Source organism: Cryptomeria japonica, chromosome 3 (assembly GCF_030272615.1).
Source record: "Cryptomeria japonica chromosome 3, Sugi_1.0, whole genome shotgun sequence".
Taxonomy (NCBI): domain Eukaryota; kingdom Viridiplantae; phylum Streptophyta; class Pinopsida; order Cupressales; family Cupressaceae; genus Cryptomeria; species Cryptomeria japonica.
This window is the reverse complement of record NC_081407.1, coordinates 704754020-704778683: the sequence shown is the minus strand read 5'-3', so window position 1 is coordinate 704778683 and position 24664 is coordinate 704754020. Positions and strand designations below refer to the sequence as shown.

Genomic DNA, 24664 nt, shown 5'->3' with positions numbered 1-24664 from the left:
GTAGGGTTAGGGTAGGGTCTCATGGATGGGGCTTCCTAAAAAGTAGAGTTGGAGCTACTGATATTTTTTAGGAATAGTTAAAAGCTATTGATCACATGAATTTTGTGGTGCAATTCAGCTTAAAAGTTTAAGCTCCACAATTTAAGGAAGTTGGTGGTCTCATGAACACAATACCTTGTATATAGAGACAAAAAACAAGTAAAAAATAAATGTTTCCCTCTAACTTTTGTGAATAGAAATCTAAACTTAGATTATTGACAAGTGACAACATACATTTATAAGGTGATGGGACAATTTCTAGCTCCACCCCATTTTTGGGCAAAAGCATGGAGTTGTGTCACATTTTGGGCCAACTAAGGGTAGTTCGGTCGGATTGAGTCCGACCGGACTACCCCCGGACCACGTGGCGCCATGTGGCGCCGGAAGTCCAGCCGGACTCAGTTCAACTTGACTCCCTTAGTTCAAATGCTTTCATTCAAAAAATAATAATTTTTTTTTTATTGTTAGAACTAAGGTTAGTCCGGCTAGACTGAGTTCGACCAGACTGAGTTTGGCTGGACTAGCCTATGTGTCATGTGATGTGGCACAAAAAAGGTGAAAAAATCTATATTTCTGAAACTTTTCACTTCTGTTCAATTTTTCTTCAAGCATAATATTTTTTTACAAAAATTGAAAAATACATTTTTGTAGAGCTCAAAGTCATGAATCTAGACATATAATTTTTTTAGTATTTTGATCAATTTTAATAATTTTTATTAATTAAACATTGCGAGTAGCTTTTTAAAGTTAAAAAAGAGGCTGATTAGAAATTAAAAATAAAAAATAAATTATTTTTAGGCGAAAGGTCGAAGCCTATAATATATTGATATGAAATAAAGATAGCTTACATAGAGATGACAAGATGAAAACAAAAAACACTACTACTGGGTTGCTCATCTATGGACACTAGAAGAATTCCAACCTTCACAAAATAAAGTCTACTAAATGCTACATATCCTAGCAGGGTGCTTTAAGGCAAGCCTTCTTTTTTGGCACTGCAAGATACATTAAAACTGATCAAGCACATTAGATCTCCTAGCACAGAGCTTCAAACACAACCCTTATATTTTGATCTGATAGGCACATTGGGAAGAATCAAACTCACCCCTTCAACAAAAGTCTGGCAAATGACCAACCCTCATGATAAACCATATGTAGTAGGAGGCACCAAAACTGTATGTAGCGGAAAACAACACACCATCTCTACACTGAAAACAACACATCATATTGAAGTGGCATGCTTCCTATCTCACTTTTTACTTGCTCTGGATGGTTCGAGCTATCATGTTGAAATGAAATATCAAAGACCTCTAGCTCAAGCCTAATAAAGCACCATTCCCTATGCATGCTTCAGACAACTCCATGCTAATAGAAAATGATCACATGCACCATGTGATGGAAGTGGACCCCGTGCTACCGTGCATAAAATCCATTTGAAAAGGCATTCAACTAACAAACTATTCCCAACATCAAAGTGGGAGTGCCATGTCATATGACATATCATGTCAATGTGCCCTACAAAATCCTGTGAGTTTAATAAACCCTGCATTAAAACACACAACATTAGAAATAAATAAATACTCCAAATGTGGCATGTGTGTCCATTTGAGTTGCTATCTATCTGAAAAGGATTGTCTCTACTGAGAAAGTTGTTTTTCTTTCTGGATCATAATCGCACCCCAGGATATGTTAAACAAGTTGCCATTGGACTGAGTACTCTGTAATTTGGTTAAGCCATACTTCATTTTACCAGAGTCCATTAAGTTACCCAATCCTCTTGTTTATGATTTGGTTGCATCCTCTATCATTTGAGCATAAAGATACAGGTCTTCTCTTATTTGTTCCTCCATTAGAAATTTCTCCCCCTTTTCTAAGCCACATCCTTTGTTGGCCAAAAGATCTACAAGTTTATTTGCTTCCCTATAGCTATGTTGGACAAAGTATTCCTGGAAGTTTTGAAGCAATGCTCTTCTCTCTTGAATAATGTAATTGACATTCCATGTACCCGCTTGATACTTTTGCATTGCAGAAATGATATTCATTGAGTCTCCCTCAATAACCAATCTTTCTAACTTGGGGGATATAGCAAGATTAATACCAAAAATAAGGGCCCTAGCTTCTGCAAGGTTATTTGATCCATTTGGAATCTTTGTGTATCCTTCCCTAAGCAATATTCCTTCGTGATTACGAATGACACATCCAACACCTAAAACCCCCAGGTTCCCCCTAGCTACACCATCAAAGTTCAACTTACAAAATTGCAATTGAGGAGGTTTCCATCTAATCTCCTTTATGTTAACTCTCTCATTTGGCGTTAGGATAATACTCCCTTTAAAGGAAATCTTCAAAAACTTCCATTTATTCAGTAGCTTATCATCCCATGAAGAGAATTGTGAATCCAACTTCTGGTTTTTGAGCACATGTATATTAACCACTTCTGAAATTGATAATTCAATCTTAAGTAGAACATTTGACGGGTTATTTTGTTCTTTTCTAAATATGTGCTTGTTCCTTTCCCACCAAATATTTCATATCAAAATAGGTGGCGAGACCTCCCAAATAATGTTGAAGAGTGCTTGAGGACACAATTTGGGCCATGATTCAAAAGTAGCACAAATTGAAGAGTGCAAGGGGGCACACCAACCTAACATCTCCATCAACCATTTCCAACAGTCATTTACAAATTCACAATTTAGGAGCAAATGATCAATTGTCGCAGGTTCCTTATTACATAGAACACAATTGAAATCTTGTGCAATACCTAGTTTTTTTAACCTCTCGCTTGTTAGTATTCTGCCTTTTAATGCAAGCCAAGAGAAAGCACTTGCCTTCCGTAACCCCTTGACATTCCAACAAAATGAATATCTTCTTGCATTTTGATCTACTTTTTTCATAGATAAGAATCTATAACCATCATTTACCTTATATGATCTCTTCTTAGAATCTTCTCGAAAAGGGTTTTTTTTTTTTTGGTTAATGATAAATTTAGTAGTCAAAAAGTGATGCCGAATGAAAACTGTCAAATTTAGCTATGTTGGACTTCAAAATATTATAACGATAAAAATATACATCAAAATTATTATTATTATTATTATTATTTTAATACTGCATATATATGTTCTCTATTTGGAAAAATAAAATTAGAAAAAATATAGTTCGTTTTCATTTTTTTTGGTGATGCCGACTAGAACCCCTGATTTTCAGCAATGAAAAATCTGTCTTTGAATTTATAAAAAAAAATATCATTTAAAAAAAAAAATAGCAAACCTAAATTTCATTAATATTTCTACATTTGATCAATTTACATCATTTTAAAATTCAATTTAGAAATGTCACTTTTATGCGGTCGAAGTTAAACAGTTTTAATTGTGTTGGCTAATCCATTATAAAAATGTGACACAAGTTTGTGTTTTTACCCTTTCACCTTGTTAGTCCCAACCGGTGCTAAGAGGGGAGGGGTGAATCATCACTTCATCAATTTTTCACAATTAAAACTTTTAACTCAAATCTGCACTAACTTAATATTCATCAATATACATAATTACTGTAGAATAATATGCACGCATGAAAAGATATATAGTGACACCAAGATTTGTCTCATGGAAACCCAAATGGGAGAAAACCACGGTGTGAGTAGGAACTCATAAAATTTGTACTATTCTGGAGTACGCCCGGTGAGGAGCCATCCCAATTAGGAGATTACAAAGACATTGTTAGGTGCCACTCGGTTAAGGGATTTTGTTTAAGGCTTGTTAGTGCCTTTACCCAGTTAAAGGTAGCCTGGTTAAAGGACTTAAGAACATCAATTAAGATGTCACCCGGTTAAGGGATTTTACAAAGGGATTTGTTAAAGTCCACCCGGTTAAGGGATTTAAGTTGCAATGGTTAGAAAGCAACAAAAGGATGATTTGTTGAATTAGCTACTAATAGCTTGATCAGATCACAATGAGAATCATACTCTATTCACACCGGTTGTGTTTGCTCTGCACAACACTGATTTTCTTCTTATACCTTTGGCTCTGCACTCTGTCGGTCCTCTGGCCTTCGGCTCTGTACTTTGTAGGTCCTCTATCCTTCGACTCTGCATTATGTCGGTCCTCTGTCCCTCGGCTCTACACTCTGTCGGTCTACCTCATACACTCTTTGATCTACTAAATCTTCTTAGCACTTCCTCTCACTCTACTCTTCACTTTGGATCGCCTTCTACAGGATCTGCCTTTTGCAAATTTCACGATCAAGAATTTTTGAATGAACTCAAAAATACTTTATACATTTTCTATCGTCACCTTCAGGTGTTTCCTCAATCAAAGCAATCACAAATTTCAGAGGATTTCAAATTCAAAATCTCCCACTCTTTCTTTGCGTGCCCTGCAACAATTCTGCCAATTGTTCAACTAATTATGGCACCGCATCCCCCCAAAAAAGTGACTTATGGGTCGAGTTCAGTCATTTAAATGTGAACTGGAAAATCCGCAAGTAATCATGGCTTGATTGCATGGTAACTAAAGTTGACTTCACCAACTTTTAGTTTGGCGTAAACACAAGCTCACCAACTCACTTTTTCCACCGCAACTGAATAACTGATCGCCACTCCGAGATTTTTGGTGATCACTTATCTTCCTTCTACCTTACCGGTGTACCGATATGCCACTACACTCTATATTACCGGTTCATCCTTTGATTGTCGATTTGTTGTGCTAGCATCAAGTCTCTTTCCCTGTTTGCCAATGACGTTCTGGTTTGCATACAAACTTAAGTCTTCTTGCCTAAGTCACCTTTTGTGACTTCATCATCATGTCAGAATGACCAACCTGAAGATCTGATCTCAACACCGATCTTCTTGAGTGACAGATTGGTTGGCTTAGTCTGTCTTCCCTTGAGCTGATTGAACTTTGGTCATTTGTTTCTAATGTTGTTTCCATGTGTTTACAAGTCATCACCTTTGCTACTGAGCTACACCACTCCACCGATACCACTTTACCGGTCAGTGTTAGACATCAATGACAAATCTTATCTCATATACTGGTTCTCTAGATTGACCGGTTTTGTCAATGCCAACACACCGGTTTTGTCATATAGCAAATTTTATTTTTCTTCATGGGACCTCTACTCCTAAAAAATAGAAACTTAAGCCCCTTCAAGGACCCAGCCTTAGTATGTCTCACTCTTTCTTCAATTTGTACAGTCCAATATATTAGTTAATACATATCTTACTATCAGCGTAACTATTGCACTTCATTTTGATGAAAATGCTAGAGAATAAATATGTTTTCTAAATTATTATTTTTTATAATGAAACCCCTTAATTCATTCCCAAAACATGTTTATTTTTACGTTGAAGGCGTTCCCTTAGGGGAAAGGACCCAGTAGTTGAGCATGTACCAATTGTTGTGAGGGTTTTTGATACCTTTTGTTCCAAAAATTGAACAAATAAAACCTATTGTTTGAAACAAAAAATGTCGATTTTTGTTAGGAAATGTACCAACAGTTGTTAGGAAATGTACCAATAGTTGTTAAGAAATGTACTAATATTGTAAAAAGTAACCAATCAGGGGATGTCATGTTAGCTACACAACTATTGGGGTCTCTTTTGCACGCCTATTGGTCTCACTTTTTCTTGGCACTGTTTTGGACACCTTGGCAAAAAACATGCTGATGTGGCATCATATTTGATGATGTGGCCTTGAAACCTTAGTTATAAGCAGAGGACTTGCCAAGTAAGGTGCTGTAAAAAAATCGGAGTGATTTAAAATTTTCAAGTAGAATTTTGAGAAGCGCAAAATTAAGGTGCACAACTACTAAGTCCTTTCCCCTATTTGAAATGGACAACCTGCTTTAGAAAATCAATGGTTAAAAACACTCCATTAATCATGCAAGACGATCTAACTCATCTTGTTCCTTCAATTTGCTTTTCCGTCCACTATTCATAGACATTAATTTTGAAAGTACCTCCCGTGTCATGCTTCACACAAACAAGAGAAGCTTTTCAATTCGTTTTACAAAGAAAATGGTTTCATCGCCTCTCTGGTTTACGGAAATAGCATTTTAAGATTGTTGGATCGTTTGTTGCATTTTTCGATATTCTGAAAAAGTTTGTGTGTAGGGTCTCATACAACTCGACAATCTACTGACGTTTGTACCATCTTGGAGTGTGATAAATGAAAACGTCCTGCGTCAGAAATCAGAAACAAATTTGAAAAATTAAATAAAAATATAATCCGTTTTCATGGGATTAAAAAGGCTACGGTACAAAATAAATGCAAGTAGCCTAGTTGATTTTGGATATATCTCAGTAAGAACAACATGGTGAGTAGAATATAAAATACATCCTTTGGGAACATTTACCAAGACAAGGATATTATTAACCATATGCTAGGAAATTCTAATTATGCTACTATATCGCAACTAGCTTTCAAAAAAGTGTGGTGAATCAAGTTTCCAAATGTGATCATTCTCAAAGTGACGACTTTTCTAGACATAAGATCTATTTCTCTCCTAATATAGAAATTATTAGGGTCTCATAAAAGAAGAATAGTTTTTGGATTAGGAATTCATGACCCATATTGTGATATTTATCCACACACATAGCATTGAGGTATTAATTTTAAGATGTTTCAGTATGGATTTTCATTTTGTTAACGGAAAATGGGCTTAAATTTGATAGTAAAAGAATATTTTTTTATTATAAATTCAACATAGGCGCATCTTACAAAATATATAAATATTAAATGATGGTTTATTATAATTTATAATTATTCTTTTTAATGAATTCTTAGATTTAAATTACATTTAATAAATTTATATGTTATATTTTACACAATGGAAATAGTTTTTAAAATAATATTATGATTATATTTATAATCATATATTTTATTTTAGACTATAAATTATTAAATACAAATATAATATATAATATATATTTTACATAATACAAATTAAAATTTATAAATTATTATAAAATGTATTTTATATTAGAAATCATTAAATGTAAATATAATCCAAATTAAGTTATATACAATTTATTGTACTTATTATGTTCTATAATGAAAACTATTAATTACAATTATATAACTATTACTATTAATAATTTTTTATGGTTTTATATAACTTGCACATAAATATAAATTATTATATCTATAATAGTGAGTGAGTGCGCTATTCTAATATTATGTATTATATATTATTTATTTATTATTTTTGATATAATTACAATTAGAATTATATTTTAAACTTGATTGACTTTGATATATTTTAATTCAGTCAATCATTTTCTAGAAACCCTAGCTCTTTGGACATATTTCCCTCTCAATCTATAATTAGAATTTTTATATTGTCTACAATCTAAATTTTCAAATATTTCTTAGATCTCTTAATTCTCAAGTTTATATCTATATCTTTCCCAAGTTTATGTCTATATCTATCTCTCCTTTCTACTCTATCTCTTCCTCTCTATTTCTCCCTCTTCCTCTCTCCCACTATTATCTTCTCTACTTCAATATTCCTCTGTGTGTGTGTGTGTGTGTGTGTGTGTGTGTGTGTGTGTGTGTGTGTATTTCTTCTTACATCTCTCTCTCTGTCTCTATCTTGTTATATATATATATATATATATATATATATATATATATATATATATATATATATATATATATATATATATATATATATATATATATATATATATAACTTATCTCTAACTTTATATTTCTGTCTATCTCCATCTCCCTCTCCCCTTTATATATTTCTCTCTTTCATCTCTCACTCTCCCCCTTCTCTCTCTCTTTATCTCTCCTTTCCTTCTCTTCATATCTCTCTCATTCTTCATCTCCATCTTTATCTCTATTTTCCTCTCAATCTCTATCTCATTTCCTCTCTCTCTCTCACATCCCCTCTATCTCTCCCTCACTCTATTCATATCTCCCAATTGAAAATATAACATGAGCCTATTGATAATTAGGCCTAATTGTATTCCTAATTAAAAGTCTTTTTTAGTTTTGTTAGGATCTATGTAAGTGGATGGATAGTTATTGAAGCTATCACTTCTCCATTGAGACCTTTGTTGCACAAATAACATTATTCGCTAAATGTCCTACCAATATCTCTCCCTCTCTATCTCACTCTCTACCTATGTATGGATCCCTCCCTTTCTTTTTCCCATATATCTCTATCACTCTCTCTTTCTCTTCCTACACATCTTTGTCTATCCCCCTCTCCTCTCCCTCTCCCTCTCCCTCTCCATATCCCATATATTTCCTTACCCCCCCCTCTCTAGCTCTCCCCCCCTCTATCTCTCCCTCTCTCTCTTCATATTGCAAACATAACATGAGTTTGTTAATAATGGAGCCTCATCATCTTCTAAATTTAGAGGTTTTGTTTTGATAATGTTTAGAAGGATGCATACTTGATTTGAAGCTATCACTTCCCCATTGAGACCTTTGTTGCACAAAAAACATCATTTGCTTAATGGCCTACCAATTAAACTCATACACTGCACATGTGTATGCAACCAATAGACCAATTTTCTTCCTAATTAATCTTCCACACCTTTACAACGTACCCATTGCACAAAAAGGTGCAATAACTAGTTGTTTATGTTGAAAATGGATAACAATAATAACGATATTGAAAGGCTAAATGAATTCAACCACAAAACCCTAGTCTAAAAACAACAAAGATCCACCATAACATATGAAGATTACCTAAGACAATGCAAATCAAATGAAATCACAAAGATTATACCATCACATGTCCAATAGGGTTTGGATCTCCATTCTTCCTATCTCCATTGATCTTGCTTGATATATTTGCTCTCAGATTTTATGTGTGCACAAGAGCTCAACAAAGAACGGAAATGTGGTTGCAAGTAGGATCGCCTATGTTCAAAAGCGTAGTGTAGTCAAGTAGTCAACGGGGGGATGCATAGATTGATTAAAATGATTGATTAGGGTTTGATAATGAAGGAAACATCTCCTTATATAGAAGACACTATATGAAATGGAGGGATAAGATTGAGAGGTGTAAAAGAGGTCGACTATGATTAGAGGGTAGGTAAAAGAAATAATAAAATAATGAAAGGGGTAGGTAGTGTATGAATTAAGAGATGAATGGCATGTGTCATGGGTAGAAAAGGTTAATGAATTAATTAAATAAATAAATATTTATTTAATTAATAGAAGAAGTGGGATCAATTAAATAAATAAGATATTTATTTAATTTAGGAAAAGGATAATTTAAATAAATAAATGTATTTATTTAAATGACAAATAAGGCTAGAAGAGGATAAATGAATTAATTAAATAAATAAAGATTTATTTAATTAATAGAAGAATTAAGCTTAGATATTTATTTAATTAAACTGGACAATTTTGGGTGTCTACACTAGTCTATAATATCGATAAATAAAAACCGCCACTAGGCCATGAAATTAGACCAGGGACTGCAAAGAACATTGGGCAAGATTTGACCGTACCGATCAGGTTTCACAATCTAGTCCCAAATCTATATTCCGTAATTATGCCGAAGGCGTCTCTTATATGAGATGCATCGTATGACTTTTAAAATCAATGGCTCAAATCTCATAATAAGCTATGCAAGATGATTGGGAAAGTTTTATCCATTGATTTTTTTATGCCAAAGGCGTCTCTTATATGAGATGCACCGGGTGACTTTTAAAATCAATGGCTCAAATCTCATAATAAGCTATGCAAGACGACTGGGAAAGTTTTATCTGTTGATTTTTTTTTGGGCAAGTCAATGGTGTAAGTACGCAATTTAGAACACTTTGGAGCATTAAATTTTTGAAACAACATTAAATAGGCGAGAGAAATGAACGCGGAAGGAAGTTTCAAAGTGGCATCCGTTTGTAGCGCACTAACGGGGCAAGTACGATAATTGTCAGAGCTCGATATGTCCACATCTATTGCGGTTTTGGTCTCTTAATTGCGCAGTTACACAGATAACATGTCGCTTTTGAGATGTGAGTGGAGATATTAAAAAAATCAATATAGGTTGCTATTAAGAACGATGTGGTTTCACCCGATGCCAAATAAGTGAAGGTTCAAAGTTTGTTAAATCATTGCAAGACGATTGGGAAAATATGGAGCGTCTGATTTTCCGTGCTCGCCTCTGCCAAAATAGGAGTTAGAGTTTTGACAGAATGCTTCAAAGAGACGTTAGCTCACGTAATGCAATGATTCAAGGATATGCATTGACTGGATCAGATACATAGGAGATAGATGGTTGAAAAGGCTTTAGAAACTTTCAAGCTATTGCAACTTGGTTGTAAAACCAACTCTCTCAGCCTGCGTATGATACAATGGGAGCTTTGGAATAGGGTATGAGCATTCGTCAAGCTTTAGAAACTTTCAAGCAAGTGTAAATGGCAGGTATGAAGATAATTCTTTTCCAATGTCCTTCGTCCCTGACCCAAAGGGAAATCTTTGAACAAAGTATGAACATACTTGAAAGTATAAAAGATAGAGGGATTTTATCAAGTTTCCTAATTGCAACTACCTTAGTAGAGATGCATACACAAAATGTGAAAGTGTAAACAAGGAAAATGCATTGTTTAACAAAATGCCCCAAAGGAATGTATTCTCAAAGATTGTAACGATTGCAAGAATATTTGAAATCGCAACCTTAAGCCTACATCTTCTCTGCCCGTGCTGAGCTAGGAGATGTGGGGAAGCTATCGTAGTGATAGCTTTGGTATGCATGTATGCAAAGTGTGAAAACATAGGACAAGCACGTGGGTTATGTGACAAAATGCCTAACTGATGTTGTCTCCTCGTTGTTGTGACTACCAAAATGGAAGCTTTGAAATAGCATTTGAATTGTTTACAAAATGCCTCAAAGATATGTCATCTCCTGGAATAAGATAGTGTCCAGATCGTCATTTTTCATTCCCAAACACTTCTCTTCTTGTCTGTGATAAAATGGGAGCTTATAGAATAGGTTATTAAGATCCCCTGTCAATTCTCTCTTCCTCAAGCTTTAATTCCCAATGGTTTTCATGCCACCCAAAGAGACGGAAATTAGTAATGGCATGGTCAATTGTAATTTGTTTATTTATTTATTCTGGTAATCTTTTATCAATTTATTCTTTTCGCATTCGCTTTCATGTAGTTGGCGTATTTATTGTGGTCATCTAAAAAGTAATTGGCATTGCTTTCTAGACAATTCGAGACAATTCTTTTCGCATTCGCTTTCTTTTGGCCGTCTCTTTTATGTAGTTGGCGTATTTATTGTGGTCATCTAAAAAGTAATTGCCATTTCTTTCTAGACAATTCGAGAACTAGAATGCCATATCATATTAGTGGCATAGTTGTGCTTAGTCTTACTTGTGCCCTCTCCTTATTAATGCCAGTTGTCTCCTCCATAGATGTGCCTCTATACATTCCTTAATATTCACACACAATTGCATAATGACTACAGATCTCATGGATTGTGTGTTGAATTGGTTCATTGTACAATTCAACTATGATCTTTTTCTCTTTTACTTTATTTTTACTATAATGCATCTTGTGTTTTGCTATATATATATCCACCGTTATACTTTTTAACTAAATTTAAACTAAATGTCTTATTAACTTTAATATATAATGACAAATCATATATACAAATATGTAATTCTGATCCTAAATATCTTTTGTAAAACTTATTTATTAAATAATTATAATAGATGAATTATAATGAACATACATATTTTATGGTGAATATGATATCTCGAGAAATCTATTAGACTTACAAGCTCTCTTAATATACTTATTAAAATTCATTAATAAGTTACACCCATATTTAATATTAAATATATAATAGTCATTTTGACATAACCTATATGGACATTGAAATTTATATTGGAATGTTATTTTATATGATCATCTTTGACATTTTGACATTGACTATGGGAGCTAATTTAGAGGTTTTGTCTAACTCATGTTTGGATGGACTAGTTTCTAACCTTTGTTACACGAACAACAACATTTGCCAAATTCACTATCAATTCATCTCATGTACAACACAAATGTATACAAAACTAGATTAAAATTTTCTCCAATTGAACTTACATGCCTTTTCTTGTGTATCCATTGCACACCAAGATGCAATTGCTAGTAAATATTCAATGATACTTTTTGTGGGAAGTGTTCAGAAATTGAAGATTCCCAAATAGTTGTTTTCCGAAAGGTGTAAATATATATTCCTTGCGTGAGTCTGTGGAAAGACATCCACCACACATTTGCCTGATACTTCGCTAACAAGTAACAAAAAGAAAAATACAAACAAAAACATAAACAATAAAGAACCATTTTCTATCTCGAGGAGCCCACCGCGACAACAATGATAAAGACCTGTGAGCCAGCCTGCGACGGGAATAAAGAAGGGGAAACTAATAAAAATTTGCTCTTGTCATCAAAGTTGACACGACTTAAAGTTAATGAAGGGAAACTCCGAAGAAAGGAATGTCTGCACAAGGCACGCGCATTTCAAGGGTGCCAAATATAATATAACTAATGTGGAGTAAGAGCAGCTCTGAAGCTTGCCGGCATGGAGAGAGGAGGGTTTAGCAGTGAGAATCGGCCACGCGGTCGAAGTGATGAATGTGATAATTGGAGGAACAAGTCATCTACCAATAACACCAGCGACACTTGGTCTAGCAGGGGACGCAGTGGATCCTCACAAAGTTCTTCTTGGAGACGCACATCAACAGCTTCTAGTTCTTCATCTTCTGACCAGTCATGGAGGAACCAGCCTCCTAGTCCTTCTAATGCCTCACGAGGAGGGACTTCCAGAAAATCTGCCATTAAAAGAGGTAAAGTTGTTACTTTGCAATTGAGTGAAGGCTATGGTTTTCTTGCTCCAATTGTCCCAGAGGGGCAGTGGCAGCAGAACAGTAGCAGCAATGTATATTTTAGAGTAGGAGAGAATACTAAAACAGAGATAGGCCTGTTTGAACTTAAAATTGGTGATGTGCTTGAATACATTACGAATGAGTCAGCAGAGAGTCCAAGGTGTCTGTATGCATGTCTAGTGGAGTGTAAGCTGAGAAGCCTAGAAGATTTGCTTTCCTACTTGAATGAGCTTTTAATGCATTGTAAGAGCAACCCAGAAAGAGTTTTGCAAGAGACTACTAAATGCCCGGCTGGGTTTCTTCAGCTTCTCAACTACAAAAGTCCACCACTTGATCTTGTGAGCCCTGTAATGGAGCTAGTTACGATTATCTCTGACTATAATCAGGCCCCACTATATGCTACGAGGTTAAAGAAGTTTTACAGGCTTTTCTCTGGTACCATTCTCTTACAACGCTCTCTTAGGGAACTCCGCCCTCTGATAGAGGAGAATCGGTTTATAAACTTTTTGGCGCGCATAGCAACGCACAACAGCCAGAGTGTTGCAGAGGTATTACCCCTCCTGAATGACATGGTGAAAGATAAGGGCGGCGAAAAGCTTGATTGCCACTGTGAGTTTCTTTTGCATATGCTTACTGCTCAAGCTGGTGATGCCATATCTGCGTGTAATCTTGAACGGAGTAAGATGCAGTTGGTCCCTATGGAATCTGAGATGACAGACAGCTTGACAGATGAGGCCTCTATGGAAATTTATTTTAAAGGGTTGCCGTATGTTAAGACGGAGGGAAGCTACGGGTCAGTTGAGGAGTATATGGACACTTACTTCCGATTGCTCAAGGAGGATTGCTTCTGGGGTCTGAAAAAGGGAATATCTGATCTGAAGAAGAACAAATGGGACCCAAAGGACATGAGGGTTTGGCCGAATGGGGTCCTCATAGGATTCCATTTCGGTGGAAGCTATTCAGGGTTAACCATAGCAGTGGCAACGGAAAGGGTGTACAGCAGTAAGTGTCTTAAGGAGGGAAACCTCATTTGCCTGTCTGATGATGGAGGGAATTTCGATTCCCCGATTTGGGGCATTGTAGCGCATTGTGAGGATGCCGCGGAAAAAATGGTAATGATCTTTGTAGAGATTGTGGAAGGAAGAGGTGGCTCTGCAGTGGTAGAAATTGAAGCAATCGGTCGTCTATTGGCGGCCTCTAGGATTGTTATTGCAGAAAGCCCTACATTTTATAAGGCCTATCAACCCGTGTTGAAAGCTTTACAAGACAAGGATCTTGTGAATTTTCCATTTGTAGAAGAGCTTGTCTACGGACACTGGCCAAGCTGCCCTCCAGAATATCTTACTCCCTCGACAACCCTGGACTGGAGCTGTCTGTTTGAGAAGAAAGGTCAGATCTTCCCTGATGGAAGTTTAAATGATAATTTAAAATTCCCAACACTTTTTCCCTTTTTGAGAGCACCGGTCTCTGAACTGGACAATTTGCTCACTAGTGGATGTAGAATGAGCCTTGATGAGAGCCAAACTGAGGCACTTAAGCTCGCCTTAAGCAACCGATTAGTTTTGATTCAAGGGCCCCCTGGCACAGGTATGCACATAAACACCACCACTTGAATGTAATTTTTCTCAAGGCTAAATCCTTTAAAATAGGAACAGCTTATGTTTTAGTGTTGACTTGTTTTGACAACAGGCAAGACATATCTTGGAGTAAAACTGGTGCGCCTTCTTTTAACAGCAGATACTTTACCCACTGGTCCGATACTTGTGATCACTTATAAGAATCATGGTTTGGATAATTTTTTGTTGGGTTGCTTGCCATTCTGCAAAAATTTGGTGAGGGTAGGAAGGAGAAGTACTGAACTTGCGCTCCAGGATTACAATTTGAGTGTGAAGGTTAGCCGGGTGGACGAATTTTCGTCTGAATGGACGGCTTGCAGGCATCGGTTGCAGGAAATTCAATACAAGATGGAGATGGCTCTTAATAGCTTAATAGATAGTAATGCTTTCGATTCAGAAACGCTAATTACTCACATGCCAGATAGGCAACTAAGGCTATTGCTCTCCAAATCACAGTCTGGTAAACAACTCCTCGAGAATTTTCCTGAGGAAACCCCGCTTGGGGAATCTATTAGAGGCAAAATTGGTGAAAGCACGGAAGCAAGACGTTTTACTACCTCGTTGCATAATGCAATCTCAAGACAAATTCGTGAGTGGAAGCCGCCCATGAAGACGTTCGAACTTGTGGAGAATTGTTTCTCTCATTGTAAGCCTCAACGAGTAGTAGATGAAATTTTGGCTTCTAATAAGTTACGCAGAGGTACCGAGGGATACAGTTATCAAGACGAAGTTGAAGAGGATCCAAGCGAAGATGAATCCATGGAGGATTTCTGGGTACCTGGTTCAAAGAGATCGCAAGACAACGGATCGTGGCTAGAGAACAACTTCTTTCCTTTCAAAAGAGAAGATGATGGCAACTTATTCTCAAAGCGAGTTAATTTACATGTAAATTTCTTACCCATGTTGCCTCCAAGCAGTTATTCGGAGAACGCTACTTCGTAATCTAATAATTTAATTTCAATGCAGATAGACATAGACAAATATCGATGGCTGCTGAACGAGAATCCCTGGCACTTAAATGAACACTGCCGCGTACTATTAGTACATGTGATAATGCAAACCCAATATGAGCTGGGTTTGAAAAGCCTTGCAGATTTAAAGAAGGAATACGATGAAATCTGTGAGATGATGAAAGAAATCAATCAACGTCGGCAGCTGCAAGTGCTTCAAGAGGCTAGCATTGTTGGGATGACAACGGCCGTGAGTGTTTTTAAACTTTTTTCACACTTAACAAAAACGGCATTAGTTTGTTTGTTTAAATTTTCAAATTATAAACATAGGTCAATGCCAAGCCCTTCCATCAAAGCTCTGATTATGAAAGCTTTTTCAGGGTGCAGCGATGCATCTCAGTGTTCTTAAAATGCTCAGACCGGCAATTGTTTTTGTGGAAGAGGCCTCAGAAATTTTGGAACCTCAAGTGTTGGCTGCTCTTCAACCCAGTGTACAACATCTGATTCTTATTGGGGATCATTACCAGTTATCACCCAGTGTAGCATGTTATGAGCTGGAGCTCTGGTATGTATGCACGCTATCTTCAAATGCATGTCTCTGTGTTTAATACCTCAATCTGTTAAAACATGAAAGACGACAATGACATGTTATAACTCTCATTTTCAATTTCGACCTGTACTGCCTAAGAATTCCTTCTAAAACACATGGGCTACATGAAATGAAGCTGTCTGAAATTTGATGGAAAAGACCATCACGCTGTGTCTCGTTCAAACAAAAAATTCTATTTTAAAATCTTCAGAGCAATCATTACTCGACAAGGTTTGGTCTTTTGATGAGAAGTCATTTATACGTAGTATTTGGTGCAGTTCTGATCATAAGTTGCCCCGTATTATTCTCACAGGCATGATTTCTCAGTGTCGATGTTTGAAAGATTGGTTGAATACAACAAGTTTCCCTTCCAATCACTTGCTGTACAGAGCCGCATGAGAGAGGAGTTTCTACCCATGATTTTGCCCATATATCCACATGTAAGATCAAACACCGAGCTTGTTAGAGGGAGAAGGAACGAGGCGCCTTCTTGTATTACAACTCCAATGCATTTTTGGTCTCATACATATCCAGAGACTAAACACGAAAACAGTTACGCAAACAAAGGAGAATCAGAAATGGTGGTTGCCCTTTTAAGTTTGATGCTAGCCGAAGGAGAGAATCCTCAGAATATAACTGTACTGGCAGCCTATAATGGACAGGTATGCTTCTTCTACTTGCGTGCAATTTCATATCACACTCAAAAGCATGTCCAACTATCACATTTGATAGGATTATGGTCAACTCCATGTAAGAAATCCATTAATCTTATCGACTTTAAAGCCATTTCTTAAAAGAGGCAATCAAAAGGCAATCTCGAGTACCAGATTTCTTCATAGAACATTGTTAAAATATCCCCTTTTTTTCCCCACAACCGATTAATCGTCTTGTACAGTTTTTATTACTTCATGAAATGGAGCACCCTATGTGGCTGTTCAAGGAAATGGCATTTATATATTGATTTTTGGGTGTTTATCTAGTCTAAAATCTACTTTGAAGGAACTTGAAAATGTAAATTTTTTTTAACTTTCAGTTAAAAAGGAGGATTCTATCCAAAACTATCAGTTGGATATTCCGAGTTGTTTTTCATATCATTTATCCCTTTTTGAGAAGCAACGTTTCAAATTTTCCTAACCTTACCAGTTGATAGAGTGGCGTCCGTTGATTCTTTATAGTCCTCTAATCACCATATCCATGAATCGAGTGGTAGTAACACTTTGTGCTTTGCAATTACATCCAACTTGGTCAGACTTGGTCAAATTCTAAAATAATCTCCTTCAACAAGCTTTACAAGAACTGTCCCAAGTTCGTCAAAATATACTCATATAGACATCCCAAACTTGTCATGGCTATTGAAAAGCTAAGAGATAACCATATAAAGTATTTCAAATTGTTTATGTATATATAAATGATTTAAGAATTTTATTAAAGGGGTTATATTAACTTCTTTTAGATCAAATCTCTTTAGGTAGAATCTTCTAGACTTAAGTCAAAATTTCAATGGAGTCTTTAAAGTCTATTAAAATGTTGGAAAAAAAATAAAAATTGCTTAACATTTAGAAGATCAAATTGAGTCATTTGAAAATGTCATTTTATAACTCTTAAAATTAGATTTAAAATTTTTATTGTATGTATTATTTTTTTGAATACACATAAAATTTTATAATCAAATTAGATTTATTACAAAAAGCAATGATATCGATTCAAGATACTAAGAAAAAATAAACATTGTAAATTTTTTTCAAAAAATGTACTACACTCCACATAAAGATTTATAATATGCTTTATATGTCATTTTCCATAGACAACAATAAAATTCTAGATATACCCATATAACGTGTTGTAGTTAAGGAACCTTTGTCTCACTGTTATTTTCTTTTATAACTTTAAAATGTTGAGGTCTATGACATAATATTCATGAATACTTGCCAAAGCAAATTGTAACTCATTTTCTTATTTGAGGTTGAATTGTCAAAGATATGTGAACCACCTTTCATGATGATCATTCTATAATTTTCCATTGGTTCTACATGAATTGTAGAGGCCTCTGACATATATTGAAGATGGTCTCCTTCTTTCTATTATTGTTTGCAGAACTAATCAATAGAATTTTTTTTATTATTATTTGATATATTAGATACCTAACATATCTTTAAAGAAGTGGATAAGCCAAATATAGTCTTTAAGAGCTCTATTTGATATCCGTTGTAGACTTGCATCAATAACTTACATCAAATAATATAAGACTAAGATGACAAAATACAACATAGTAGAGATCAGTTGCCATCAATGATCTGAGCATAAATACAGAGGCAAAGGAAGACCCTAAGGCATATATAAGACAGTTTTTCACAGCTTGCATTGAGGTAGCAATAGAAGAAACGTACTTGATGAGATTGTTCCCACAAAGCTTAGGTGAACAAGCCATGGAATGGTTCTCCCAACTTCCACCTGGAATTAAGTCATGGGGTGATCTAGCAGAAGCTTTCATACAACATTTCTCATATCTGAAAACAATAATAGAAAAAAGGAGACCATCTTCAATACATGTCAGAAGCCTCTACAATTCATGTAGACCCAATGGAAAACTATAGAATTTTTTTTATTATTATTTGATATATTAGATACCTAACATATCTTTAAAGAAGTGGATAAGCCAAATATAGCCTTTAAGAGCTCCACAGAACTGGATGAGTTAGTACATCATCTCTAAGTTCATCCAAACTAATCAAAATTCTAATTAAAAGAGATATTCAATTTGCACTGAGAATATAGGATGATTTTTAATTTGGAAATCAAACATATGGAGGAAGCTCTCGATTAGGCTGGATTTCTGTTACAATGGAGAAGGGATAAGCAATAACCACGTACAACACACACGTGCCTTTTATCAAAACTGCATTCAATTTAGGAGGCTAAATAGCCTCCCTTGTTAAGGAAATCTATTTTGTTTTAAAATGTCCATATGGAATGGGCATAGTTGATCATCCACCTCTTCATGAATTGTCTACCTGCCTCGTCTCTCAAAGAACCAAATATTTTGTTTTTTAAAGGGTTTTTAATATCAGATTCAGAATTTTTTAGTTAATTATTATGGGAACAGGAATTTTAGATTGAAATCTTTTTGTTTGAATTTTTTCAGTTGACAGTCAAAGGTTGAAGGATATTCATTCCATCAAAATTATTTAGATCACGATCTCTATCTCATCTTTTATAGTGTTAAGACTTTGCATTCAACAAGATTTGATTTCTGATAGACTCATTCAGAATCATTCAACTTCACCAGTAAACCAAAAATCTATTAACAATACTCTATTTGTACCTTTAGAAAACTCTTCAAAATAAAGAAAACCTTATTTTTGAAGTGGAAGTAGGGTTAGAGAAAGCAAGGCAGGTAAGAAAAAAAAAACCCTGCTGATATGGAACAAGCTGATGAAAAAACCCTTCAATACGCACTTTTGAACAGAAAAATACCACGCCATCTCAATACCTTGAGGATAGAGACTCAAAAGCCGCCTGGCTGGAAAAAAGGAATGTGTCTAAAAGGTACCACAGGTCCACCAAAGGTATGCCTCATACTAAAAATAAAATGCCCTGCTGCAGCATCACATAATGCTTGCAAGCAAATAAAATCTAACGCCTATTCATTTGGTTTGCTTGAAGAACTATGATGAAAGTGGCGTCCTGTTTTAGAAGAAAGCGTGGGGGTCAAATCCATATGTCTTAGTTCAACACTAAAATCTTTTAAAATGCCACAGAAGCTTGAAATAAAGCTTTATCCTGATACTTAAGATATTAAACAAACTTGACCCGTGTAAAGTTATGACCTACTTAGGTCAATCGGCAATGACTCAGATTATAGGAAGCGTGTTATGACGTACTTAGTTCAATCGGCAATGACTCGGATTATAGGAAGCGTGCGCCATGATATCACACATTGGTTCTATATGGGATGAGTAACATCCTTCTGACCCGAGTAATTCAGGTTTCGAATCGTTCATTGCACGAAATAATGCTCATGTCAGTGATATTATTATTACAGCAAGCCGCGATAAAGAAAATTATTGAATTTATAAGCATATGCCATAACACTATGCCGACTGCAGGCTTTCATCTAAATTACACCAAGAAACAGGGGATATCAAAACTCTTTCATCTAAATTACACCGAGAAACAGGGGATATCAAAACTGACTAGAAGCTTAAAGGACAATAGTATTCACAATTTCACAGGGAACATGACAAATATGATGAGATATGTGTATGAAATCATGTCTTTAAAAGTATTGTAAAACGCGCCAAGCATGCATCAGAATGCACATCAAGTAACAAGTAACAGTTTCTTAATTTAACCCTCTACTATATGAATATATAAAATATCATTTTGCCTTGTTTGCTCTGCATACGTGCCCGCCTCCATTTTCTGACTAAAGAGCTTTAATTAGCCATATCCTAGCTGCTTCAGGTGGAAGTATACGAACAGGGCACTGTTGCCAGCAACTTAGCATATGCAAATTTGATCACAAGGCAATGGATATGGAATAAAGGAAGAGAGACGCAAATAATATTTTTAATACTGCCATGGCAATTCAGAGACAATATGCAGCCACTCTTCCTAGTTAATTTTTTACGAAGAAAGCTGCAATATTGTGAGCCCTTAACATTCGCTATTTAATTTTATGTTTTGGTCATGCAGGTGTCTTTGTTGAGAAAAAAATTGGAGGGAAAGACAGGTGCTAAAGACGTTCAAGTTCTTTCGATCGATAGATTTCAAGTAAGAATGTGCCTCTCTTGCCTAAAAAATTGATATGGTGCAATAGATAGTATTGATGTTGACAGTGTTGTCGTTTGATGTTTCACTGTTGGGGTTTCAGGGTTCAGAGAATAACATTGTGATTGTATCCCTCGTAAGATCCAATGACGATAGAAACATTGGATATCTAGCTAGGCGAAATAGGCTCTGCATTGCTGTTTCCAGAGCAAGAGGAGGCCTATATTTCTGTGGCGATCACAATTTGTTTTTAGAAAAGTCTCCGCATTGGAGAACCCTCATCGAGTATTTCAAAGAGCGGGAATGTGTCAGCGAGCAAATGTATCTTCGTTGTCCAAGACATTCTTGCGACCCTCCTTTTTTACTGTGCAATAAAGATGCGTCTTCTTTCAATCCTCTTTTCTGCACAAGGCCTTGCAGGGCTGTTCTTGAATGCAGTCACCTGTGCTCGAGTACATGTCATCATGGGGAGCATCCGCCCTGTGGCGAGCAAGTTCTATTTCAGTTCCGAAGTTGTGGCCACGAAGCAACAAAGCGCTGCTCACAAGACGAGGAAACAATACTCTGTTCGGAGGAAATAAGCTACAAGTTTAAGAAGTGTGGACACACAGAGGTCTTTAAATGCTGGCGAGTTATGAAGAAGCAAGGTTTGCTTTGTATGCATTCCTGCCCCAGGGAGTTGGAGTGTGGGCATCCATGTTCTCTCAAATGCTACAAAGATTGCAAAGCAAATCCATGTGGTATTTGTATTGAGATAGAAAAGGAAAAGGCGGCAAAAGAGAAGGAACGGGAGGTTAAGGAACTTTCATTGAAAAAGGAAGAACTGAAGAAAGAAATTTCGAAATTGAAGACACAGAATGTGACTGAAGAGTCATCAATCTCAGAGATTGATTCAGAGAGTGAGACGGCTGCAGAATATTTGCTGGTACGTTTGCTTGTTCTCGCATTATAAACATGGAACATTTGTTGCCTTCTAGCTCTTATTTTGATTGGGAATGCAGGTTAGAGACCGAACGGAAAAATTCATCCAGCCAAAACATGGTATTCTTCCTATTGTGACGAAGATTGAAAAGGTGTCTAGCGTGCATTTAAAAATCAAGTTTTTAGAGACTCAGAAGGATCTCATCAGTCCCACTTCTCCCACGCAACTTCTCTTCCACGGAACTAGTGATCAAGGCATTCAAGGGATTATCAAGAAGGGCTTTGAGCTTCCACCCCCAGATAAACAAAATATGTTTGGACGGGTAAGACATCCTTCACTTACAACCGAAGCAAATTATTTTTGACAAGTTCTTTTTTCGCAAATTGAATGTAAAGATAATTTGGTAATTCATTCTTATAACATTTTTGTAATAGGGGATTTATTTTGCTACCGATTCTTCCAAGAGCGCTCAACAAATTTACACAAAAGGGAGCAACAAACTCTTACTCTGTGAGGTTCTTCTTGGGAGGACTTGGACGTAAGTCTTGTTCGACGTGTTATTTGTTTGCCTAATACTGATCTTCCCAGTCACTTCAAATTCAAGCACATTAATCCTAGTACCATTATAAATGAGAATATAGTTCTCTTGGCTGGCTTTATTAGGAAAAAGGATTGTAAATAATTTCTTTATTTTTTCGTTTCCGTAGGGTGCAACAAGTTAATCCATATATGGCTAAGATGGATAAGCAGCAAATTAATAAAAAGGGATACGATTCTCTGTTTTCAAAGAGAGACGGAAAAGGCAAAGGAGGCACTCTTTATGATGAATTTGTGGTGTACGATCCTTATCAAGCGATTCCCCGATATATAGTGCACTATAAAAACCTGGCATTTGATCCTGCAGCAATCTCCTGGCCAATTTCTGTCGACCGCAACCTCACCAGAGTGCAGTATGAAATGTCTCAAAATTTCACTGGTGATACCCCTGCCGAATACCATTTCAGACTTGCAGAGTCGCAATTTTTTAGGATGTCTAGCAGGAACGATTATAAGGCAAGTTGATAAATATCTTCACTATTAATAAATTTATAAATATCTTCACTATTAATAAATTTACAAAGTTCAGCATATATAATATGGTGACACAATAAAAATGACTTCCTTCCACAGTTGTGCCTTATTTTGTATTTCTTCTGTTTTGAATAAATTTTTACCTCTTTTTATTTCATACAGAGAAACATAAAGAAATCTCTATTTCTCTAACTAAATATACCTGATTTATTTTGATCTGTTAAAGATATATACCTGATTTTGATAAAGAAATCTCTATTTCTCTAACTAAATATACCTGATTTATTTTGATCTGTAAAAGATATATACCTGATTTTGATCTGTACAAGCAGGTAATAAAGGTTGAGCATATATTGAATAAAAAATTGCAAATGGTATATGAGAAAGCCAAAGAAGAACTCGAAAAGCAGAGGAAAAGTGTGGAAGAGATGTTAGTCTTTCATGGAACTGACAAAGATGCCATAGAGAAGATTATAGAAGAAGGCTTCAAGATAGGTGGCCAAGGAGTGGAGGTGCGACATGGAACCGTATATGGGAGCGGCGTATACACTGCCCTAGATCCTCACACATCAATCAACTATAGCAGAGGAGGAATGATCCTTCTCTCCTCTGCTTTAATTGGTGAGAAAGGTAACGATTTCAACGAAGGAGCTTCTAGCGACGTGCTTGTGCTTCACAAAACAGAGTACCTGCTACCAAAGTACATAGTCCATTTTGTGAAGAAATAGCTGATGTATAGCCATAACTACACTTCCAAATTCGCCTGAATTTTGGAAGTAAAATAGAATACTTGGTACCAAAATACAGAATCCGATCCTTTTTGTAAAGATAAGTAACGTATAGCTATCACTACACCAGAATTCACCAGAATTTTTTAGTTAAAACAGAATACTCGCTCTACCAAGGTACAAAATCCGTTCTGTAAAGAAATTGTGGATGTATAGCTGTTACTAAACTTACCTATTCCAGATTAGCCCGAATTTTGGAGGCAAAACAGAACACTTGATACCAAGCAGGTAATCCATTTTGTAAAGAAATAGTTAATGTGTAGCTGTCACTATACTTACCTATCTCAGACTTCCTGAGTTATGAGGTAATACAGTTGCTAACAGAGTACATAATCCATCTTGAAGAGAAATATATAATGTATAGCTGTCACTACACTATTCCAGACTTGCCTGAATTTGAGAGGTCTGGAACTGATATATAATGGAATTTTAATGATATTTTAATTTTATAAAAGGATCTTTATATCAGTCGGTTCCTACATATTTAAACATTACAGAATGGCCTTGTTTATATTGGTACCACATTCTGTATTTCACAGTCCAAGTTTGTCGATCAAAGCATTTGATATTTGAACATTCCTTCGAAAACAATTTCTAAATAATGCTAGAAAAATAAATTGCAGAAGAAAGATTGTTGTAAACATTCGTAGAAGAAATCCAGTAAACAAAACAGAAGAAGTGTTAACGCCAAAGGATTGTAGAAGCAGTAGCATTTCGAAAAGTGATTGAGAATGAGGCTCCATTTTCAACTAAAAGGGTTGTCAACTTCCATAGGGTTTTTAATGCTCTGTTTCTCATCATTATTTTACAAAAGTTTCTGGTGTCAATTTTGTCGGTTACAACCCTATTACAGCAAACGAAAGTTAACACCCAGACTCAACGCTTTGTGCTATGAAAAAATCAACAGAACCTAATCAGAGGCATTTCGCTGGATGATAATGTAGTGGTGTTAAAACTCTCATTATGTTGATAATCTTGTAAAATTCATTTAAAATTTCTGATACCCATAGGTAGGGGTCTCATGAGGGGTTTAAGCTTTATTTTCAAGGAAGAGGCGGTCTCATGAATAAAAAAA

At 35.7% G+C, this 24664-nt stretch overlaps 1 protein-coding gene across 1 annotated transcript; it reads left to right on the top strand.

Annotated features, from left to right (window-relative positions):
* The first annotated feature begins 12500 nt into the window (after positions 1–12500).
* LOC131054201 (uncharacterized) lies at positions 12501–24057 on the top strand. The gene is made up of 11 exons (XM_057988664.2): positions 12501–14470; positions 14573–15384; positions 15466–15699; positions 15830–16014; positions 16352–16700; positions 20734–20811; positions 20912–21733; positions 21810–22052; positions 22165–22268; positions 22438–22783; positions 23134–24057. Exons 1-11 carry the CDS (start codon positions 12580–12582, stop codon positions 23527–23529), a joined length of 5460 nt encoding a protein of 1819 aa, XP_057844647.2. The 5' UTR covers positions 12501–12579; the 3' UTR covers positions 23530–24057.
* The last annotated feature ends 607 nt before the right edge of the window (positions 24058–24664 follow it).